This window comes from Ips typographus, linkage group LG4 (genome assembly GCF_016097725.1).
Source record: "Ips typographus isolate SLU linkage group LG4, UJ_Ityp_2.0, whole genome shotgun sequence".
NCBI classification, from domain to species: domain Eukaryota; kingdom Metazoa; phylum Arthropoda; class Insecta; order Coleoptera; family Curculionidae; genus Ips; species Ips typographus.
In genome coordinates this window covers 4,666,893-4,691,705 of record NC_138425.1, presented here as the reverse complement: position 1 = coordinate 4,691,705, position 24,813 = coordinate 4,666,893, and the positions used below count along the sequence as shown (strand labels likewise).

The window sequence follows — 24,813 nt, the reverse complement described above, 5'->3', positions numbered from 1 at the left end:
AAAACACAACTTTTTTAAAGAAATTTAAAGATTTTCTGGAGGTTAACAACATTACAAGGTCGTTTTCTCTAGAACTAATATAAAAAAAATTGAATATACTACAGTTTTGCTACAATTTTTGTAAAAATTTTTAATGATCTCAGACGTTCACAAAATTGTGACACCACAAAAAAGACATTTTTTCCAGTCAAAAATTAAGGAAAACGCAGGAACATACCCAACTGTTCCTCTAGGTCACTTTCTGAAAAAAACAGATTGTTTGCTGAAGAAGAGAATTTTTGAGAAATTTTTCCAACTTTATAGACATCCAAAACAGAGAAAACATTTTAAAAAAAATTTGAACATTTTTTGAAACTTTAACAGCACAAAACCACTTTTTTAAGAACCAAAAGTTGCTGAAAATTTTTAGACGTTTACAAATTTCCGACAGTACCAAAAAAGGCATTTTTTCCGGAATTAAAACCCGAAAAACTGGAAAAAAAGGACGTACTATCACAGTTTTTCTACAATTTTTGAGAAAATCAAACTCCAAACTTAAAAACTGATATTTTGAGAATTTTTTTCAATTTCTTATAAACGTTTACATTTACGTTTGACAGAACAAAACGAGTTTTTTTGCACACATTCACACTTAGACAGTAATTTTAAATTAGTTTTTTTAATATGAAAATTAGTCGTTATTTTGAATTATTTGTATTAAAATTACTCAATGGTCAATGCTGACATAACTTAAAAGCTGACATTGTAAAATACACGTCACGTGAAGTTGATAATGCAATTCTAAGCTTGCAATACTACTTTCAACTACCTGTCAAAATTATTCACGTGATTTTTAAAATATAGTCTAAACGGTGAAAGTTTGGTTAATTAAATTTAGACAGTTGTAAAAGTTGAAATAGCAAAAGCCAGATTACGTGACGTTAAAAACTGTCAAAAACAGCTACGTGACTTTTAAAAATGTACTTTAAACGTTTAACAGTTGGTACATCAAATTTAAACAGTTGTGAAAGTTGAAATGGCCAGGAGCATGTCACGTGACTTTGATTATCTAATTTTTGAGCTTGCAATAACACTATCAAAGCCAGTTAGCACCTGTCAAAACGGTCACGTGACCATACAAAATAGTTTGAAATGTGAAAATTTGCTAAATAAAGTTTAGACATCAGTTGTAAACCTGAAATTTTAAGATATACGACTGTGACGTTCAAAATGGAATTCTGCGTTTGCAAAACTATAAAGGTTAGATGACACCTGTCAAAAGTAGTCACGTGATTGTTTAGACGTTAAAAGTTTGATAAATTAAGGCAATAATAATAAGGCAATGATAATTTGGCAATTTAAGTTTAGAGAGTTGTAAAAGATACATTTTGTAGAGACACATCACATGACTTTGATTATGCAAATTTTGGACTTGCAACACTGTAAAGGCCAGTTGATATCTGTCAAAAACAGATTGCATTTTTCAAACTTCAATATCTCGAAAACATTTGAATATAGAAATAGGTTTGAGTTTGGTCTGTCAAAAACCAAATCAGGTGATTTTGAGATATGCGGAAAATCAACCAAACATAAGATGACGTACTTTCTGTAAATATTTTGAATATGATGTTTGTTTCTTTATTTGTCATATTTAGCATATTTTATTGCTACGCCACTGTTTTTTTCTTCTTTCTCCTTCCCTATATTTTTTCATCATTGTTATTTTCAACTTTAATAATAATAATAATAATCTAACCGCTTTATCTTTCTAAACTCGATTAAGAAACCAGAAACAAAGGAAAATCCTGAAAACACTTTCTTCAAGTTTCTCATCTTTCAACAAAACCATTTCAAATATTAAATATGTAGCCCTCCAGCTTGAAATACTTCAAATCCCTGGAGTTTTTATACAGTATAAAAGCTAAACCAATTTACTTTCGAGAGTTGAAGTTGATTCAAGCTTTCGTTTGTAGCAAACAAATACGATAATGTAAATAAATATTTTTGAAAAGTAACAAAAAAACTTACCCAGTGTCCGGAAGACGATAGGCCTGCTTCTGTACTTTTTTCCTGACCAAACAGCCGACACTGTTAATTGGTATTGCGTGTCTGGATACAAGTTGGACAATGTCACCGCGTCACTGTTACCTGCCACAACTTCGACCACCCTGTAACTAACAGCATGCTGGTTCATCATAGCAAGAAATTTTTAATTTACTGAAATCAGCTTTATAATGTTATCTACTACAGTGAGAAAGAAATATGAATAATAGCGACGTATTATTTCATTACGAGGGTTATTTACGGATCTCTAAAGCCCTAAAGGCAAAACAAAGTTTTACTGAGAACCAAATTGAACTTCTCCCGAAGGAAAGTTTGCAGTATGATTAAGAGTTGTTAATTATTAATTCCTTTCAATTTTGAACAACTTTGTTACATGGCAAGGATTAAAGCCTTGGATGTTGAGATAAAATAACTTTGATAGCTGGGTTAAAAGTTAATTGTTCAGTAGTTGGGTACCTAAAATAAAAGGTTGTATTGTGGCCAAAACAATAAGACCCTATTATTAGTGCAGTGAAGTTATACAGAAAGTGGTTGTTGTTCTTGCAGTGTAGGCTTTTGATTAGTATGTTTGTCCACTTTCACAATAGGGCTCCTAAATAGGAGCCTGTGGGCTGAATTAATTATATCCATCTTAATAGTACTCTTTTAAAATTTGTTTACTTAATGTCGCATTTATTGATTTTCAAAATGCCTCGTTACCATTTACAAAAAAAAATCGGTCTATGACTGTATAACCTGATTGAATGCTATTTTATGGTAGTTTTTTGACTTTTATACAAGGGAGACATTTTTTTTTATAGAATGGTCTGAAATACTACACGTAACTGAGAAGACAATAAAAAATAATAGCTCTTTATGTAACCAGTTAGGAAAAGTTTGATTTTATGTATCGAACAAATTTTAGGTGAACAGAAAAGTAGGTTTACATAAAATGGTGTTTTCTGCTTTCTAATGACAGTTTTTGGGCAATATCTACATTAGACAAATATCTAGAGCAAAATTGCATTCTTCTATTCTTGTAAAAGTAATTTTTGGAACGTTCTCAGTAGCATTTGGTCTCTGACATTTCTAAAATAACTTTAAAGGCATCGGGAAATAAAAAAAATTAAGATTTAGTGCTCTTGTAGAGGTTTTCAGTAGTATTTATATCCCTCAGTCTTTCCATAAAAATTGTATAGGCCTCTGGCCATTTAAAAACAATATTTAGAATATTCGTGAAAAATCTGGCGATTTTAAAAAATGTTTGGAAGGTTTTCGAAGCTTACTAGAAGCTTTTGGCCATTTTTGAGAGGATTTCAGTAGTTCCTATAGGCATTTAGTAAGTTATTTTAGATGCTTCTGTCAATTAAAAAAAAATAGAAACTTTAGGCCCTTTAATAACAATTCTCTGTCAATTTTAGTGTTTTCAGTAGAATTTATAGACCTTTGGTAAATTTAAAATAAATGTTGTATTTAAAAAAAAGTATTTCCATTTTTAAAATGGTTTTAGTGATTTCTGAGACTTCTAAATTTTTTAGAAGCATTATGAAGGCTTTTGACAATTTTTGGGAAGATTTCAGTAATGATTTTAAACCTTTGGCATTAACAAGATGACTCTAGAAGATCCTGGCAATTTTTCAAAAATTCTTGGGAGCTTTAGGACACATTTTTGTGTAGGTTTATGGAAAGTTTACAGTACTAATTTATAAACCTATAGCATTATCCGAAATAATTTTTTGAGAAATCTGGCTTTTAAAAAATCTTGCACGGTTCGAGATCCTTATAGAGGCTTTTAGCAGTTTTTGGAAGGTTTTCAGTAGTATTTAGAAGTCTTTGGAATTTTCTAAATAATTTTGGAGACTTATGGCAATTTAAAAAAATTTATGGAAGGTTTAAGACAATGTAAACCACCTCTGTCAATTTTTGAGAGGTTTTTATTAGTATTTTGAAAACTCTGGCATTTTTTGAATGATTTTAAAGTTTTTTGCCACTCTTGAATTGTTGTTAAAAGTTCTTGGCATTTCCAAAATGCCTCATTCAAAAAGCCTCTCGAAATTTTTAAGAAACTATTGAAAGCTTGGCACTTGTGGAGGACTCTGGGGGAAATTTTGGGAAGAGTTTAGTAGTATCTATAGGCTATTAGCATTTTTCGAAATTTTAATAAATTTTGAAAGGTTTACGACACTTCTTTAGACGGCAATATTTGGGAGGTTTTTGGTAGTGTTGATGATATGATTCTAAAAGCATTTCAGAATTTTAAAACTTTTTATAAGAATTGGAACAGTTTGTTGGCCTTTAGCAGCTAAGTAAGAACAAATTGTTAATGACTTAAGGCAGCTCAAATACTTGACGTCATATATGGTTCTAGATGACGTGCAAGCAAAGTTATGTGGCAAAATCTATACCTTTCAATATCTATCAAATATAGTCCAAATTTTACCCTAAAATACCCATATATTTTACCCTTTAATCGGTTTAAAGAGGAAAAAAGCTGATATTTTTGGGAAGGGACCTCAAATAAGAGAAAAATATAGAAGATGAAAATTCAGGCAAATCAAAATTAACAAGCTAAAGTTTGGGGAAGAAGAAAGATTAACGAAAATTTGAAGATATATTAATGGTTGAGATGCAAGCATTTGTTTAACATTTAACCTCAAAGTGTTGATTAGAAAATCTGTTTCCTTAAAATTGTATTTTTTTTATTGAACTAAATCTAAAATTTAATACAAGATATAAAACGATTTACCTGGCATCAGTCGGCTTATAGACGATATCATATTTATCGACGATATTCAGTGTCGTGGCCCAGGAGACTCGGACCGTCGTGGGGTTTAAAAAAGTAACGGTGATATTTTCGGGGGCGCCGAACCCACCTGGCATCGATTCTGCAATTAAAAATCTTCCAGTTTTTCAAAACTTCCTCTTTGTACAGAGGTTAACGGTTTACTAAAACATGGCAACGCTTCTATATAACGAAAGTGCGTCAGTGAAAAAGTGTGAACCGCTTATTGGAATGAATACATGAAAGCTATCGACCTATTTCAGCCCTTCAATTATTACTTAATAGTGGAGAAATGCACGACGTCTAGAAAACCAATTGAACCCGTTCGTGACTTTTACGTATTCTGATGCATTTCCAGTAAAAACCGCGCGATTGTGGTAAAATGAGGAACGTCAATCTTTTTTTAAAAATAGAATTATTGGCGCAAAACAATAAAACTGCAAACCACTGCATTGCAACAAAAACTATTTGATGATTTTGATGCTTTTTGAACGAAATGATGGGCACTAGGCACGCATCCGTTTGCCAGTATAACGCCAACATTACAGTTTATTTTTAACCTAAAATGTTTACGCATAACAACAAAACAAAGTCAATTCCAACCTAATAAATAATAAATTTTGATTAGATAGAAAATCCCGAAAATAAAGTACTCTTCAATATACCGGTTACGAGCAATGCCATAGCGCAATACCATCAAGCTATCGATCCAAAACTACAAATTGCTGCAACGTAGGTTTGTTAAAACAACGAAGTGACAGGTAAATCCCGGATTTGTACACAAAGAAAAAAATCCGGGGGTTTTACGAAAATAACGAGGTATCGCGTGTCAGGTGTTGGATCATGCCGGCCTTATTTAGGGAGCCTGTACGAGGTAGAGAGGCTCAAACTCTATCTCCCGAAGGAAATCGGTGGTGTTTTCGGAATGTCCGACGTTATTTTCATACCTGTCACACCAAACGTATGGATCAGAAATATTACTGATGCCAGAAAGTACATATTAAGCTGGCCCGGAACCCTTCGAGGCTGCCGACATGACGGTGGCAGTTCCACAACATCAGGCGAAGAACCACGTGCAGTCGTTGGACCGCCTCACCATTACTTGAAGGTTTTGGAAAATGCGTCAAAATGCCTGAAATAAAAAAAATAATACAAATAGTGTCAAAAATAAGAAAACGTACTTTTAAGCTAAAAGAGGGGAAAACGTTACTTTACCACCTGCAAGACAAATGCGGGCTATAAAACTTTATCGTATACATTATACAACATGTTAACATTAAAATGTTGTTTAAAACAGCTCTTTATGCTTTTTACTGTCTTTTGCATATGATGTTCAAGAAAGTGTTTAACGGATTCCTATTATATTTTCTACCCAATAATTTATATGTTTCGGTAAAATACTAAGACCTGCGACATACAGGACTTTGAAAGATTGACAAGACAGAGTCGGTGAGAGTGGAATCAACACATCAACAGAATGGAAGACAATAGAATTGCTAAAATTGCGAGAGGCGGAAAACCACACTCTAGAAGACCGCCAGGCAGATCACCAAAGAGGTGGATGAATAGCTAGATGTCGCTGGAAGCTGGAAAAACAGGCTGAAAGCCTATTTCAAGAAGAAGAAGACTAAAATTTTGACATTTTTTGTTTACTTCATCATTTGTGATTGTGACCACTCTGTACATTAATCTAAACCCTACTTATAACTTTCTTTTTCTTTCAGATAAGTTGAAAAGAATAACTCTTGTTGGAGTTTCTAACAAAGTATTATTTTAATTTCTTTTGGCATATTCATCGAACTGGGAACAGAATTAAGGATACAAAATTGTTATTTAAATATGACAGCGTTCAGGGTTGCTTCAAATATTTAAAATGTAAATTAAGTGGGTTGGTGAGAAATATTACAGTAAAATTAGAATTGTTTGACAAAGTGCAGGCTCGAATTTGAATTTTCTCGACCCTTAAAGTCGTTCCATTATTCATCATCGCGCCGTGTGTTCAATCAAGGATAGTCAGCACTGTTGAGAAGACTTTTACAATGGAAATTCACGTATTTTCCAGCCTAGTGAACCTTTGAAAATTGGAAATTTAATATTGCATTACCTACACCAAATTATACAGTAATTGATTTTAACGAATAAAAAGTTACAGTTTTTACGAATTTTTGTTTGAATCGTAATCAATTTAGAAACACAAAAGCTGTTTTTGAGGATATACCTTTACATCATTTCCATTAGATTGACCACATTCATCTTGAGTTGAAAAATAGGTTGGCTTCACGTAGCTTTATTGTGCCAACAGAATTTATGTCAACCCCCAGCTAACAAAGGGTTACTCTAACCTTTGTAAAGTGATAAATTTAGGAAGATCTATTCTAAGCCACTTTTTCTCAATTTAGAACTTTACTCGATGTTTTTCCAGTAAATAACAGTTAAGAAATAAAAACAAATTTGCTGACTGTAAATTTGATTAAATTAAATTCTGATACTGTAATAATTTGAAGTTAATATAACCAAACCTACTTTTGCAATTTTCTAAATTACCAGCTCATCAAGTTAATATTGAAACAGAATAGCAATTTTTTAATAAACTGCTATTGAAAAGTTCTATGCAAAACCGTTTCTATTTAATAAATCAATAGAAGACAGTGGCAGCCCTTGAAACTTATGGAAAGGGAGGCTAACCTCTAGAAAAGAAAAACTCTATAACCAACATAAATTTTGGGATTGTTGCTGTCTAAAAAAAGAGGAAAATTATTGCAATGTTGCCAGTGTAAAAAGTGATACACTTCACATTAGCCTAATATATGGGTATCGTCGGCTAATCAAAATGACCAGACAGTTTGAACCATCTAAACATTTTTTATGTGTTGTTGACCTTTCTTGGAAAATACCAGGGAATTTTTTCCAGACAATTTTCGGTAATTTTTCTGAAAAATTGAAAAATTCAAAAATAATTCGTTTTTTAATTAATTGTACAACAATCCAATATCGAATTCAAATAAAGTTTAATGTACTTTTAATCATTTACCCCCGTTTGCACCGTCGTTTTGTAAGCCGAGCTTAATTTAAGTGTGGGTCAGACTGTGACAGTACAGGTGAAAAAAGTCACACTCAATTATAATTCTTTTAACGTTTTTTAAAACATAACAACCACTTTGTCAAAGGAGTTAAGAAACTTCTAAGAATGGAGAACTAGAACGTAAGTCTGAAATTCGATCAAATCTGTGTTTGCCCAGGTTAAATACACGACAATCTTCTCTTGGGGACTTCGGAAACATGAACCTTTATTAACACAAGAAATAAGCTTTTCAGTTGACTAAATATTTATGGGGATAACGAGAAAATCATTACTCAAACAGGTTAATAAAAATGCAATTTTGAAAAGCGATAAAATCGATTGCTATTTGGATACAAAAGAATATACGAATAGTACATGTAATATACCTATATTAAAATACCTATTTATGTAAGTTCAATTTCATGTAGGTATACTTATTTTCTTATCAGAAACGAGCATAGCAATATTTGTTAATCACATGTTTTCAATAGATAATAACATTCATTACCTATCGCGTAATGAGTCATTACTCACGGGTTATTATATGCACCAGTTATTAAAAAAGTTGCTATTTTCATCATAAAGACAAATTAACTCTGAAAACAAAATTAACTGGGATTTATTAAAATATGTTTGAGATTCGATAAACTGAAAAAAGTATAAAAAACAACAACATTTATGACTATTTATAAATTAACAACCACAATTTGTCTTAGTTTAAGTTTTAAACAAAATATTAAATTTCATGACAAAATGCACAAACCAAGAAATTAAAAAACAACAGGGCATGAAACATTGTTTGGATGTTTTTTAGCAGTTGGACATATTTCTGTTTTGCATATTTAATTAAAACATATTGTGATTAAAAAAAAACATTTTTTTGTTTTTTAAATAGGATATGAGCGTAGTTTTAATTTATGATTACTCAAATGCAAAGTCGATAGCAAATCGTAAGTTTTTGTTTTTTTTAAGTAATTTGCAAAGTAGTTTTTTAGAAAGCTTTATCTATCAATGGGCATTTTTGTTTCTTGTTGAATCAATCACATAAATAACTAACTTAATCAAAGTACTAAATTCTTAACTATTCGAAGTGATACAATTCATGGGAAAATATTTTTTTACAGCCTCCTACGTTATTATTCCATTACTAATGTCCTAGATATAATATGAACACAAACCTTGTCAACGCAATACAAAACAAAACATTTGGAACAAACACAGTTCCATTTTGTGGTTTAGTTCTAAATATTTGATCGTTTTCCTGAGAGTTGTTTTTCTTGTAGAATGTACGTTGGCTCACTAATTAATTTTTTAGTGATAGGAAAGCCAATAATTTTTTATCGTACTGTATTTTTATAGATATTTCCTTATTTAGACTGAAGTGAATCACATGCCATAGAACGGTAGTAAACTTTTCTGAAACTCTTAAATATCGATAAAAAAAAACGTAATGTAATCCCATTTATAACGAAATAAGCTTCCGCGCATTTTCCATCTATTCTAATATCCGGTGCCTGACAGAGCACTCTCGTTACTGGTAAGAATGTTCACTTTACTTTTCTGAAAGCCTCCCAGCTATTTTTAACACGAATTTCCATTAAACGATGTTTTTATTAAGCGCCCATTCCTTTCCACATCCTATTACGCGATAACAAACTCGATTTTATAGAGACATTTTTAACGAAAATTTCCGATCTCGAGCTGCTGAAATGAGAACGACCCACATCAATTTTCATTATTATTAATCGGAATTAAATAATTTATTAGCCTGTCAGATTTAATAGGAAGAAACTAGAGTAACAAAATTTACAACTAGTTTATGACCTCCAAGGTTACTAAAAGTTATTAAATATTAATGATTGTTGTCTAACACGAGTCAAGTTTTTGTTTTTTGTGGCCATAATCAGGGAAAAAATATACAAATATGTGGATTATATGATAATTGCCAAAAAAGAAGAGTAAAAGAATGTGTTTTAAAGAACACTTCAATTTTACGAGGATCAGAAAAGAAGAGCAAAAGAATGTGTCGTAATGATTGAGCTGGCTAATTGACCAGAAATTTTGAAATATAATTTATTAAGTTTTAAAAAACATATTTTAAAAAAGAATTAAGTTTTATCAGCATTAGAAAAGAAGAGCGAAACAATGTATAAAACGTGGGCTGGCTAACTGGCCCTGAAGATTTTATAAAAGGCTGAATCATTAATTTTAAAGACCAAATATATTTGAAGGAAAATTAAGTTCTATAAGCATCAGAAAGGAAATGCCGGAAGAATGTTTAAAATGACTGGTTAATTTCAAAAGCCAAATATATTTTAAAGAAGAATTAAATTATCCTATCCTAACAGCGTCAGAAAAGAAGATGGAAGAATAAGGCTCTTAAACACAAAAGCCACAAGTCAATTAATTATCAAAGAATGTTTGAAGTGTAGTGATTTACTTTTCTAATACCTTCATTAAGTTTAATCTTGTTTGTCCGGAGATTCTTCAGGCTTTAAAACGACTAATCTAGTAATTGTTGATAAACGATCCAGTATTTAGGATAGGTTAGGTTAGATTAGAATAAATGAGGTTTGGTTTGGTTTAGTCGATGCTTAAGCATTTCCAAAGTTTGAGTGTACCCCAAACTATTCCACAGATTGTAAAATAATTGTATATAAAGTAATAACTGACTTTATTGGTAAAATTTGTCCCCATTTCTCCATTATTACAAATGTGTAAACAAACTTTTACACTTAAAACTGAAAACCTGTAAACATTTATTTATTATTCATGACCGAATTCGGTTTATTCAGCTGTGCTCAACGTATTTGTCGAGTTCCAGTTCTATATCCCGAACTATTATATAATTCAAACTTATTTCATCATATAGAGTAACGCAGGTGAGGAGTTTTAAAAGAATTAAAGCTCAATTTTTTTAAATGGAATTTTGCATCATTATTTTTAACTACATTGTGCAGTTTCAACTTTACAGCTAAAAACGTTACTATTTGACTATTGTATGACAAAAGCTTGGGTAAAACTTTTACCAACTTTTCATATTTTCCGTAACTATGTTCTTTTTAGAGAGCTCCAGTAAAAGTTTATCTAATGTGACGGCTGACGTGTTCAAGTTAACTACAAACTTTATTTCCAACTTTATTAAACTATAAATAGGAAAATGATATACTCGAGAACAATGTTTGTAACCTTCAGTTACTTTGGGAATTCTCTGGGTAAGACCTTTAGGGATTTCGCCTTCCTTATACGGATCAAATCTTTTCCAAGGAAAACGTATTTTCTTTATGTATGAAGGAAATTATCCGGTATAAAGCCTTTATGTTTTGAGGAGCAGTGATATTTAGAAAAGAAAAAAACTTACTTTGATTATTATTACTGAACTTCACTGAAAACCCGAGTTATTCCAACTTCGCCTGAACTAAATTGAATTTATTATTCATGGAAGGACGCATTTCTGCTATTTCCGTTTCTCCTTTTGGATAATTTTACTTCAAGATGTTCACGTATAGAAGAAAAACAAATAAGACACTGTCAGAGTTTAGAAAGGTAAATTTTGGGACAAGACTCAGTTTTAACTAGAACATTTGGGTGTAACTTTCAATATGGCGCAACATACAAATCGTAACCTGCTTTTTTTGACTAAACTACAATTTTTGGCAAATTGAATGTTCTTTTGATGTGCATACATACCTGAAACATGTGATCAGCGGACAAAGAACGTATTTTCACACAAAAATTACCATATTTTATGATTGAGAGATAAAATGGGGTGTTTTCTTAAATCTGGAAAGTAAGCACAAATAAAAGGTAAAAAGGACCTCAAACAACTCAAGTAGAGAAATCAATTTGCATATTTTTACCATTAATTTCATTACTTTTGCAGTATCAAGTATCTCAATTGCAATCCCTACTGTCTTACTTAAAGCCCACAATTATTTTATAAATGGTCTTTGTAATAGTAATTAAACTTTTTCGTTTAAGTTTATCGGCTCACACAAAACTAAATAAATATTAAAATTTAATTAAGAAGGAATTTCAGGACTACTAAATATTAAACAGCCCGGAAAACCACTGGAACTACAACATTAAAATTACAAGGGTTTAATTTCAGTTATGCATAATGTAGTAGGAATAAAGATCTTGTAGTTACAGGTTAATTCAAATTCTAGCCCTTTGTAATCGTCTGTTTTTTCTTTGATCATTAAAGTGATAATAGAATTTTCTAGGAACTTAAAGATTGTATTTAAAAGCATCCTGTTTTACAATAAAACTTGGCAATGGAACATTTTTAGAATAGAGAATTAGCTTTCTGGGAGGTTATTGTTTCACAGCCCCTAAACGAAGTTGATAAAGCAATTATTTGATAACATTGCCTACCATTGTGTGTGTGTGTATCATCTAAAATTAAATCTGTTTGCTGGACTTGTACAATTACAGACCGAGCTTTGGTAATATATTTTGACTGATTCTTGATGCAAAAACAATCATAAAGTAGAAAATTGAAAAATTCCCAGTGTAATACAATCATACGCTGTAATACTCCAAGGGTTGTCCATAATTCATAATCGAACTGAATTTAAAGCTCATTCAACTGTATCTTTATTGCCAAAATGGCGCTCTACGGTTTGATTAATATCTCTCCGAAATGGTTTCAGCTTTATCACACAGGTGTCGAGTTTTCAAATGATTTATGTTCGGTTATTAAGGTGGACGAGAAATCGTAAATAATATCAGACACATCAGAAAATTAATAACTAAGCTACAGAACGTTCTGGACAAATTTAGTCTACGATGAGTTACTTTAAAAAACGGGAAATTTAACAGAGTTTTTAGAGTTGGGACGCAACTGTCTGAAGCTTTGTACTAAAAATATCCCCAGTTCAAAGAGCCCTAAAAAAACAGTTGGAAAACAAAGGCCGGAAGCACGGGAATATTGAAATGTTTATCGATGGTGGAAATCCCTAGTGGATAAAGTTTTTTCATTTCTGCTCGTCTGAAAAAAGGTCCGTATCCATGTAACACAGTAAGTGGAAAAGCTAAAGTTTTGAAAGTGTAGAACGAATTTAATGATTTAAGTTTTATAATTTAATAATTTAGATTTAAAGGTCACGTCTTAACAATGGAATTCATAATGTCACGTGACTTTTTTAATTTGTCAAAATGTTATATGGAGGATCACGAAACCATTTTCAATCATCAAATTTATCTTTAAATATCACGTGACTCTTCTTCAGACACACGTAAAGTTTTTAAGTTTCGACTGATATGTGACTCTTTTTTAACAACTAAAGCGATTCTGAAGATCACGTGACCGTTTTTCAGTTTAAACTAATATTTTTAAAGGCAAAAAGGTCACGTGACAATTTTCAATTATCAATTTCTTTTCCTAAAGGTCATGTGACTCTAAGATTAAAAATGGAATTTATACTGTATTAAGTATACATTTTAGCACCCGTGAGATGAAAAGGCCTAAAAGCGAAAGTTTTGGGTTTTTGCAAAAGTATAAATTTGACCAAAACAAAAAGGGAAATGAGGCCAATAATAGCACTTGAAAAATATCAGTCATACTGTTTCAATAACATTTGATTGAAAAAATGATGTTTTTCCAATTTTTTCAAAGATTAAAATCGAAGTTTTAACCGAATCTTTGGTTGATAGTCAAAAAGTGGTGATTTTTGCCCTTATAAAGGAGCTACGTTCTGAAAAGTGCCTAAAAATAACAAAAATCTATGTCATCTCAAAAATCGTATATTCGCGTCATTTTGACACCGCATTTGAGTTTCTGAGGTCCAAATTATTCTACAACAGGAATTTCCTTGAAAGAGTACCAATTTGTTGCTTTACAAGGTACTCTAATCCAAAGCTGCAAAAACAGTAATTTTGACACAATTTTGGTGCACTCTACCATAAAATGGCTAATAACTCGTTTATTTTAAACATTATCACTTTGATCAGGCAAATATTTTTAAATAAATGGTTTAATTTAAAAAAAAATCAGAACCGTAATATGACAATATTTATTAAGATCAAAGAACCGAGTAACAAGCATTTAAACCATAAAGTGTCATACATCATTGAATTTGGAATAAAAAGGGCTTTCAGAATTTGATTAATGATTTGATGATCCAAAAACTGTTGATGATGGTTCCGCAAAGACGAAACGTCGAAATGAAAAACTGATAACACAATTTTAAAAGTTGCATTAGTTTTAAAAAAAAAGTAAAATAAAAACATAAACTTTTTTCGAAATAACTGAAAAACCAAGAAAAAATAACAATATCATATAAATTTTTTTCTAAATATCATTTTCTTAAGCCCTTGATATCGCAACTTTGTTCCATTTAACGAAATCTGTATCTCTGACTGTTTTCAAAATCACGAGAGTGGATCTCATTCTGGACACACTGTATTTACTTTTGGAGAAAATTCACATTTTATGAAAATTGTCAGAAATTTAGCTTGCCTCTCAGAAAATGAAAATTACTCATTATATTTGGATGATTACGTTGTTTCCTAATGTGTTATGACACATTGTTATACATATTTTTAAATATTCAGAACACTTAGCTTAGCTCCAAACATCAACCAAAACCTACAGATATTGATAAAAAACTTGAGTTTTTGGAGTTTGGGGCTAATATTATTTGACACCCTGTACGAAAATTTAAAATTATTATGTTACACATACCCTAGTAATTTATCGTAAAGTTCTGAGAGAATATCCGTTTTAGGACAATTTGCGGGCAAAAAAAATTTACTTTTTCAAGAAACTTTGTGGTAAAGCGCCTTTTTTTGGATTTGAGGTTTAATAGATTTTACTGAATTTAAATCACACAGTTAAAATTCCCTTCATAAAAAACGTAGGTACTATCCTGTTATGCAACATTTTTGCGCTATTGCCTGATTGAATTTCTTTGAATAAACTGAAATTAAGTCTGAAATTAGCTTTGAAAGTTTTAAATTTAATTAGGAATGTTCTGGCAACCAAAATCCCCATTAGTTTAATGCTCCACTTCTCCAACCCGAAATGTTCTGCTCTGCTTAATTCACACGGTTGTAATTTAGTCTCGAATGCAGCTCAAAATTAATTTACCTGAATTTCGAGCGTCAAATCACGTTAAACTATTTAACAAAGAAACCGGGAATCCAATTTTTTGCAAATCCTGATAACCTAAAGGAAGTTATCCCTCAAAAATACAAATTATGCATTCTCAGCAATAAGGAAACAACTATTAAGCAATCACGAAATATGGGCACGCAATCACGATTTGTGGCCTTCGCACAAAGAATGTGGTACATTAATCCAGGCACTTGTACAACATTCTGGCGGCAGGCCAAAAGGCACTCAGGATATGAAAATTACTATGTTGAAAATCAATTTTTACGGTAAAGTTGACCGTGACCATCTTGGGTAATAAAAGGGACCTTTTTGAAGCATATTTGCTGAGGATTTTCACTGACAAAAGGATTTGTAAAGGCAGATTGATATAACAAAAAATGTGTATGAAAGCCTGTAGTAAAAGTGAGTGAATATTTCATTATCGTGTTTCTTTTGGTTGTATGTACATCAAAAGCATAATATATGAGTTTTTTATGAAACACATGTTTTCGTTATTAAAAAAAAAACTGAATAGAGCAATAAAGTGGAAAGAGTAAACAGGTCATTAAAAAACCTAAATTAACTTTCTCTACTTTATTAAGAAAGGGGGGTCTTTACAGGGGTCATTAGCTCAACGATCTCCTTAAAGGGTAAACTTTCTAAATCTAGGTCAAACTGAAAGAACCAACTAAATTTTGTATTAGGCCCTTTTAATTACCAGGTTGCAAGGTGTAACCCTTGTCAATTCAGAATGCTGCTCAATTTATTAGGGATATTTTGCAACAGTTACAAGTAATAGGGTTAAAATGATCCATTTTTAATTAAACATGTCATAAAAATCGTATTACTATAAATTTCTTGACGTATTTATATTTTGTTGAACTTCCCAAGCTTATAATATCTACGAAAATATTCATATCTATAGTGTTCGATGGTTTTGTCAGAATCTATGTCGATAAAATAAGCTTGGTTTGTCTTGTAAATTATATTAAAAAAATGTTTAATTAAGGAAATACAGGCTGCTGAAATGTCGAATTTATTTCTCACTTGCAGAGTTTTTGAGATATTTGAAAGGAAGTAGAAACTGTTTAGTTCAGTCTTTAGGCTTTAATTTATTTTATTTCATATTTACATTATACAGTAACTATACAGAGTGGTTAAAAGACGTGAGAGAGTGAAAAAAATGGTTTCAAGGGCTTTAATATCATAAACTGTGTAAATGATAAAATTCAGGCTTCAATTTAGTCTACTCTGTAGTTGATATTACTCAGTTATTTGATATTTTTTGATGAGTAACTATGCAATCTGGTTAAAAATTGTATTCAACAGTTTTTATAATGATTTATTGGGTACTTTGTACGTAACCAAATAACCGAGTTATTGGATACTTCAGAAAAAACTGTCAAGCTTAAAATTGTCTAGGATATGGATTAGAGTCATTTATCAGTTTAGTCCGCTCTGTATAGTTTAGTTCAGATTTGCGTTGAGCAACTGCAGAACTACAATCCATAGTGGCTCAAAGAATAGGATAAATTGAGTCAATCTGTAAGTGGTAAAATTAAGGTTTCAATTCAGTTCACTTTGTATTCATATTACTCTATAGAGTCACTCTACAAGGTGATTCAAAATTTGCTTTCAAAGGCTTTTTATAATGATATATTGGGTCACTATACAATTGGAAGTTGTTGCTCAATCTTCATTTTTTACTTCTTCAGTAAGTTTTACTCATAACTAATCTAGTGTAAACTATAATCTCTACACAGGGTGGTAAAATATATTTTTAAGTACTACGAACACATTGGAATAACCTGCCAAAATAATCGACTTTTTAGATATTATAGAGTGAATAGACTCCAATTCGGTTCACTCTGTATTTTGGATTACTCGGTTATTTGACTCAAAAACTATACAGAAAAAGGGATTTAAAGGGTTATTTGAAATTATAGAAAAACTGTAAAAATTCAAAATAACCGAGCTATTGGATGTTAAGTTGGAAACTGTTTAATTCAGACTTCAGTCCACTCTGTATTTTTTAATTGACACTTGCACTAAGTAACTATACAGTGTTGTTAAAAGAAAATTTCAAAAGCATTAAAATTATACCTATATTGGGTGACTCTGTAAATAATGACTGAGATATCAGCAAAAGAAACAAGAAAAAAAATACAGAAAAACTGTCAAATTCTTTGATGATCTTCAGTTCAATGTAAATGTATGTTATTAACAAGTGGTGTGTTGTTATTAACAATGTATGTTATTAACATGTGATTTCAAAGTGGTCAAAAGTTAATTTCAAGTACTTTAAACTGATACACACTGTAAGTGGCAAAATAAGTGAGTTAGTGGATGTTAAAGTGAAAACTGTTTAATTCAAAGTTCAATTCAGTCCACCTTGTATGTAGTAACTAAGATAACTAGATTCTAGGTAGTTATACAGGGTGGTTAAAAAAATGTTAAGGGCTTTAAAATGATATATGGTTTTAATTCATTCTGTAAGTAGCCAAATAACGGGGTTATTGAATATAACGAATAAACTAAGAAATTCAATATTAATTAAAAAATTATCAGATGTCAAATTTGACAAATTAAAATAATAAAATGTGAATTCAGTCATATGACCTTCAAAATTTGAAGTTTCTCTATAGAGATACATTAAAGTTTCAATCGTTAATAGTGAAAACAGTCACGTGACATTGGCAGTTCTATAGGAAAACTGTGAACTCGAATTTCTCGAAAACAAGTCTTGTGATTGTGTAAGTATTCGTTACACATTAAACTTCAAATATCTTTAATAGATATAAAGCTTTTAATCCAGATCATTAAAAATCTAGTCGAAACAAACTATAGTGCCTTTTTCAGACTGGGAATTTGCCTTTAAAAGCCTAAAGCTGCATCTCCATAAAAGTTATAAGTTAGCGTCTCTTGTTAAAATCCTGTTCCGATCCGCTTTCCTTTCATTAAAATACACTCCATTTGTAGAAAACAGACAGATTCAATATCGATTTTTTAAACCCACTTTACCACAAAATGTATGTAATTTTGTTGACGAGAAATGTCCGATCGATTTAATTGGCAGGTGAAACGACGCTAATGCAAGTGTACTTTTTTTTTCTAGATCGTCATTGTTTTGATGGCCTTGTAATAATGAATTCGTAGTCAAACTAGGGGGCGACAATTACTTTCAACTTGGATATAAAGCAGAAGTGAAACGAGTTGGATTTGCATATAAAAAGGATATACTTTTTGTTGCTTGCAAAATGTTGCAAGAAAGGAGGTTTAACTTACTACTTTTATATGAAATATGGCAGATCTCGTAATTTTGACAAGGCAAAGTTTTACGCTCTGGCATATTAAAAAATTCTGTTTGGAATAAAACAGAGAAAAATGAGTTTAATTTCACCATTATCAACATTTTTCAATTTTTAAACTTCACTTTAAACATACCAAAACAACCCCCATACAGGAAAACTCGGAAAAACCTTTTAGAAATGTGTTCACTTGAAGCAATTGTCACTAATTAATGACCGTTATTTGTCAGCACATGTTGGAAAGTTTAAAACTGGAAACCGGAAGCAAAAAGGAAAATTACGGATTTGAAATATTTGCCCTTGTGCAACGAATATATCATGTGAATGTTGTTTTGTACTGGATAAATACAAACAAACTCTAAGTGCGCATTAATTAAAATTCAGTTTTACCATATGAATTGTTGTACTATAAAATCACCGTCTTTAATTAAGTTATAAATCATGTTTTCTACAACTCCTACTACTTCTTGTGATTAATATTTTATAACAGCGAATTGTGGGTTATGTGGTATTTCAGGAAGTATTGATTAATAATTGAATATCACAATAATTGCTACTGTATGAGTCATAATAATTTTATTTAGGACAATCAATAATTAAAAATTATGTCACTGTTTAAAATAATCAATTTTGATATATTTAATAAATCTAACTTAACCTAACCTAGAACGTGTGACAAAAGTAAAATTCTTCCATCATAGTTTACAAGGTTTATTAAATATTTAGCTCGAATATGTATTATTTCACGAAGTAGTATAATAATAAAAATATCTACTTGTAGGGTCATATTACATACATATTGTTATTAATTTTTTGACGTACCAAAATTAATTTGGATGTTACCGAATGACTTCAAGACGTTAACAGAGGAAAATGGAAGCTCTATTGCTCTAATTTGGTATGGAGCTCTAACAAATACTATATGGTAGATATGTCCAGTATATGAAAATATACTCTCAATACAAGCCATTCACTTAGTTCAGGTTTCAGGCATATTTTCATAAGAATTAAATGATTTGATGACAATTTGTCATACTGTACAAATGTACCACGTACAAGTCCAACATGTGCTTACATTTTATGTTTATATGCCAGAAATATCATAACGTCTCAATTACCATAACATACAAATGTGGTTCATTTTAAAATAGAGGTGTTCCGTAATGCTTCAAAGTGTAATATGCATTTATTAATGTACTACTAACTTTACTAATTTTTGTTGTTTTTATGTTTCGTTTAATTATTGTTTACCTTACATTTTATTGCTTTTGGTAGTAACACAGCCATGAAAATGTTTATATGCCAGAGTATTGTTTCAAATTATCACTAGATACATGCCTGATATATTTTTAATATGAATATGTAGCCCTACTATCAAAGAAATAAAAAATGGGAATAAGAAGTTGAACTACAATTTGATAAATAAAAAAAATTTATCATGAAATGTTTAGGATTTAAATTTAACTTTATACCCACTTCCTGCTATTTATTAATATTTGTAAAATTGCCTTAATTAAGGGTCCTTAATGGGTAACCCAGTTTGACCCAATCCGATTGAATTGCTATTAACGAAGCTTAATACGATTATCCGAAGTCCGACATCTGATAAATTGAGTTAAGCTGATCAGTGTGTTTTCGAAAACTACTATACGGTTCATTTATTTGCTAGTAAAAGAAATTGTTGACTGCAATTTTATTACGAATAACGCATTTAATAAATATAGAACGAATCAATAAGGAGAATTTGTCAAGTTTAAGATTAAGTTCACTACAATATCCTGGGAAATTTTGATTGATTGAGAGGAATCTGATGTTGTTTGCACTCTCTAATCTATAACCGGAATGTCAAGTAGTCTAGTAGTTTAGTTCACTGTCATTTTTACAGTACCCTTTCCAGGATAGTGTTTTTCATTATTTTCCTCCACACCAAAGCAAAATTGCAGTTACGACAACATGTTGACGTAATATGACGTTAGTGACTTTAGATTTAATTTGTAAGACTGTAATATTTAACTCACCTAAACAATTAAAATTTAGTGTGAATTGACTGTCTGATTCTCATTTGGAAAATACATACCTATACAATCAGTTCCATGCAGTAACACTGCACCAGGAAAATTGGAAATAATTTGAAGAAATTCTGACTGCTTTAATATAAGTAATTAAATATGTTATTTTTGTCTAGTTTTATGAGTTTTTGCTATAATAGTAACTTATGTTATGTGTTATGTTAATTTTGATAAAAAAAGGAATGTACTAAGTGATCTTGTGCGAATTATTTTTCTGTATGAATGTCATTCTAGTCACTTCTTTAAAAAATCTATTATATGAGAAGTTTGTTGGTATTTTCTCTCTAAAACTTTCATTGAGGGGGTGCTCAAGGAAATGGCTAAGAAGTGAAAATTGCCCCATAAAGGGAGCTGAAGCCATATTCCCCTAGTTAGATAAGGGATTCAGGAAGGAAGGAAGTGAAAGATTAGAGAAATGTTGAAACATTTATTTTTATTTAAATGTACTCACAATAGAGATGTAGAATCTCAAGTAACTTAAACTCTACACCATTTCTAACTGTAATTCAGAATAGTCATTTGAAATCCAGAAAGAGTCAAAGGTAGTTTAAAATAGTTAATTGTAATTCAGAAAATGTCAAGAGTAATTCAGAAAAGGCAACCGTAATTCAAAAATTGTTAATTGCAATTCAGAAAGTATATTAACTGTAACTCAGTTTAATTTTTAACCTAAATTGTGAACTTTTTTTTATAACATTCCTAAGGAATTACCTTTGAATGTTCTGAATTTCATTTAATGGTTTCTGAATTTAATTTGATTTTTTCCGAATTGCACTCGATGGTTTCTGAATTACAGTTGCCTATTCAGAATTACACTTGATGGTTTCTGAATTGCAGTTTCTATTTCTAAATTACGCTTGACCTTTTCTGAATTTCACTTGGCCTTTGCTGAACTACATTTGGAAATGGAGTAGTACAATGGGGAAAGGGAACAACTCAATATCCACAAAAATTTAATATTTCAGGGGGCAGGAATCCTTACAGATCCTATCATAATACCTGTGTTTATTGATGTAATTCGAATGGGAAAACTTACAGTAACCTTTTAGAAAATACTATTGAACCATGAATTATTTACAACACATTTACACATGTCGTTTAGAAAATACTTGGATTTTAGAAAATATATGTTGTATCTCAGAATTTAAAACTTGTATTTCAGTATCGTAAATTTGATTGAGATTAATTTTGATGAGCGTGAGTTGTATTTCAGAAAAGATCTGTTGGATATTAGAATAGTTAGTTTAATTTCAGAACTTGTCACCTGTAGTTTGGAAAAGGTTAATTCCATTTCAGAATTGTATTATGTTTCTGTGTGGTTATTAGTTACATTTTAAAAATTGAATATCACTTACACAAAAAAACCGCCCATTCGGAGTATTAATTTATAGAAAATAAAATGTTAATACGAAGATTTCTGGTATACAGCTTTAATTTTTCAAATTACAAATGACCGTTTCAAAACAATTTTCAATTTCTAAAATCAAAATTATTATTCTAAAATTAAATGTACCGTTTCTGAAATACAAGTGATATTTCTAAAACCCATCACATGGTTTCTAAAATTACATATGATTTGACAGAATAGTTATACTTCTACACTAGTTTTGCGCTAAAATTAGTAACTAACAACTGACTGAATTGAGAGGCAAAAGTAATACTTGACGAATGACAGAAATCAGTACCTTTCCCATCAAGGTTTATTTCCTTCCTGGAAAGTTTCCGATTTGGAAAAGTTTCCCAAAAATGACTCTATTCTACGTCTAGGTGTTATATGGATTTTGCATTTTAGGCATTTTTCGGTATATTTGAGAGTGGAATTCCTAAAAGATTGATATAATTGAAGAAAGATGATTGCTTATGATACAGGGTAGTATAAATTCCATTGTACCCTTAATAATGTGTCCCCATGATTTGTGCTAGGCGTTTTTTTTTATTCTTTCACTTTTAGCATAATTTTCAAAATATGTATTGCCATTTATACTTTTTCATAAACGCACTTGGTTTAAGTGACCAACAGAACAAAATACAGAATAAACAAACTGAATGTATCTGCTATAAATCAATTACAAATTCATGAATCTCATAGTTGAGAATAATCCGGGAAATGGTGTTGACGTTGACGATCAGATAAATGCTAAAAAAACGTCAATCACAAGGATTTATTGTTCCATTGCTATGGAAATGATCCTGATGTAAAATTAACAAATCATTGATTCAGTCTAGCTTCACCGTTTATTCAGAGGGAGCAGTTCAATAATGTTTTGCTGGGTTTACCACAGTCCCCCGGGACAATTCTGCTGATCTGAAAACGTTCGAAACCTAATTAATTGGTTTATTAGTATTCTCGCGTTCTATTGCGAGCAAATTGGATTATCTGTACGAAAATTGGTGTGCAAATTTGTTTTGAGTTAACTTTTTATTTTAATGATTTTGTGTGTGCCCCTACTATGACGGATTGATATTGTCATGTATAAAGTATTCGAAGTGTGCGTGTTTTAAACGGTAACATCCATCGAACATAATTGAATAAAATAGTTTTTTACGCCTGACCTATTAAACCATTTGGAAATACAAATATAGACTTTGAACAAAAACAGATAGAAATTACATCGATTTATTCTATTCCAAGTATATTATACGTTTCCATGTCTGTACATTTCCTTAATCAATTTTAAATTATACTAATAATTAATATCAATTTTTATTACTAAACCACGTGTTAATTTATTTACAAATTATAACTTACCGGCATCGGCAAAAATTTCTGAAACAACTAAATTATAAACACACCGCGAATATTACTGAAAAACAGCTAAAACTCGACTTTTATTACCTCAACTTAATATAAAGTATTTGATTAGCGAGCTTATGAGTGTTTAGCGGTTCTCCTGATCAGATTTGGAGTTGTTTGACTAGTTTCGCGACGCGGGAGAAACTGAGTGAGACTATACTGTGAGAATTTTTACCTATCCCGGTGTTTGACGACGCCGACGCCGCAGTTCAAGCTCGAAAGCCATTTTCCGAGGGAAAATTTATTAGACGTCACATTACACTTATTAGAACAATACTATCCTAATGGCAAGTAGCTCATTAGAACGTGCCAGAGAATTTAACTAGTTTAGTTGGAAACGTAAAAATAAGTTTCGACTTCCATCATTCAAAAGTTAAGAAAGAAAATTAGACGTTTATCTGCACACTTGCCAGATTGAAAGTAGGGATATAAGTAGTTTCAAGTATAAACATCTTTGATTTTGTAGTTTTGTTTGAACTGTCTATTTTATGTTTTATCCATAATGCATTTCCTTTACATTGTTAAGTCTGAAAACATAGTATTGAAACTGCAGTGTTTTAAAAGCCCAGCAGTATGACGTAGTAAGTTATTGACGAGTAATGTGTATTGTAAGAGATTGTCATGTACAGAAGAACGAAGCAATAGTTTGTCCTATTGTCACTTTGTGCATCGCTATCTAACTATAATCTATTTAAAAACTAGAAGGAGAGAATGAAGAAGCCTTGAGGTCTGTTCGTAGAGGTAATTTCAAACTGGTTTCCAACTGAAAATTGGAAATTGTTGGCTTTTATTGGTTGAATGCTCACGTGACATTGACATTTTAACGGTAATGGCCAATAGCTGGACATATTCCTCTGATTATTAGTTGGAGATTCGTTCTGGGAACAGACCTTTGATTTATAAGTTTGAGTGTCATTGGCATAAGTTTCGGATCCAAACGCGTTATGATCTAAAAATCACATGACAACATAATTTTAAAATCACATGGGGGTCACGTGACTTGTTACAAATCACAAACCGAAAGAAAACTTTGAAAACAGTTATGATTTCTGCTGTGTAAATCATACCGCCAACTGACCAATCCGCCCTCTATACTAGAAAGCCTAAAATGTCACGTCGTTTTATACACAAACGTATGCAGATGTAGTAAGAAATATGTTTTTTTTTTAATTATTATTTAGTGTAGTTGATTGCAAGTTGTGAGTGAAAAATCAAAGAATGGTTCATTCCTGATCCAGATATGTATTAGATAGAGCTTTTTATGCACAATCAAGTCCAGCCTAAACAAATTGCTTAGAACATTTGTCTTGGAAAGTACAACACACAGCAAACTAGTTTAAACACTGTTCAATGTAAGAAAATCTGTAAATCCTTGAAACTAGGTAAGCAAAATTGGTAAATGGTTCTTATGTTATTCCAAGAACATTCATTCAAAATTATTTTTGTTGCTCTCACAATGAAGGATGCTTTAAAATGTAACTCACATACCTGTGCATCTAACAAATACCTAATAAGTTTACTGTACTAGAAAGCACTTGTACCTACCATTGAGTATAGTGTTGGAGTAAAATCATCCCACTTCAAAGTGTTCAACCACTGTTGAGTTAGATCCGGTTTTTTGTAAAGTAAAAAACTGACACGGTTTTTCCTGAATTGCTGTTACAATGTGGCTTGAAAA

At 31.0% G+C, this 24,813-nt stretch overlaps 1 protein-coding gene across 5 annotated transcripts in view; it reads right to left on the bottom strand.

Moving 5' to 3' along the window:
- The window catches only part of LOC145728684 (uncharacterized), a 30,763-nt gene extending 7,407 nt beyond the window's left edge, over positions 1-23,356 (bottom strand). For 2 of the 5 annotated variants that reach the window (XM_081979098.1, XM_081979100.1), the window contains exons 1-4: positions 23,091-23,355; positions 5,752-5,936; positions 4,769-4,907; positions 2,008-2,153 (exon numbers count right to left, since the gene is read on the bottom strand). In XM_081979098.1, coding sequence (XP_081835224.1) covers positions 2,008-2,153; positions 4,769-4,907; positions 5,752-5,803 — 337 coding nt within the window. In that variant the 5' untranslated portion in view covers positions 5,804-5,936; positions 23,091-23,355. Of the gene's footprint in view, positions 1-2,007; positions 2,154-4,768; positions 4,908-5,751; positions 5,937-23,090 lie in introns of all 5 variants that reach the window. The other 3 variants (XM_081979099.1, XM_081979097.1, XM_081979096.1) reach the window with 3 other exon arrangements.
- Between the last annotated feature and the right edge of the window lie 1,457 nt (positions 23,357-24,813).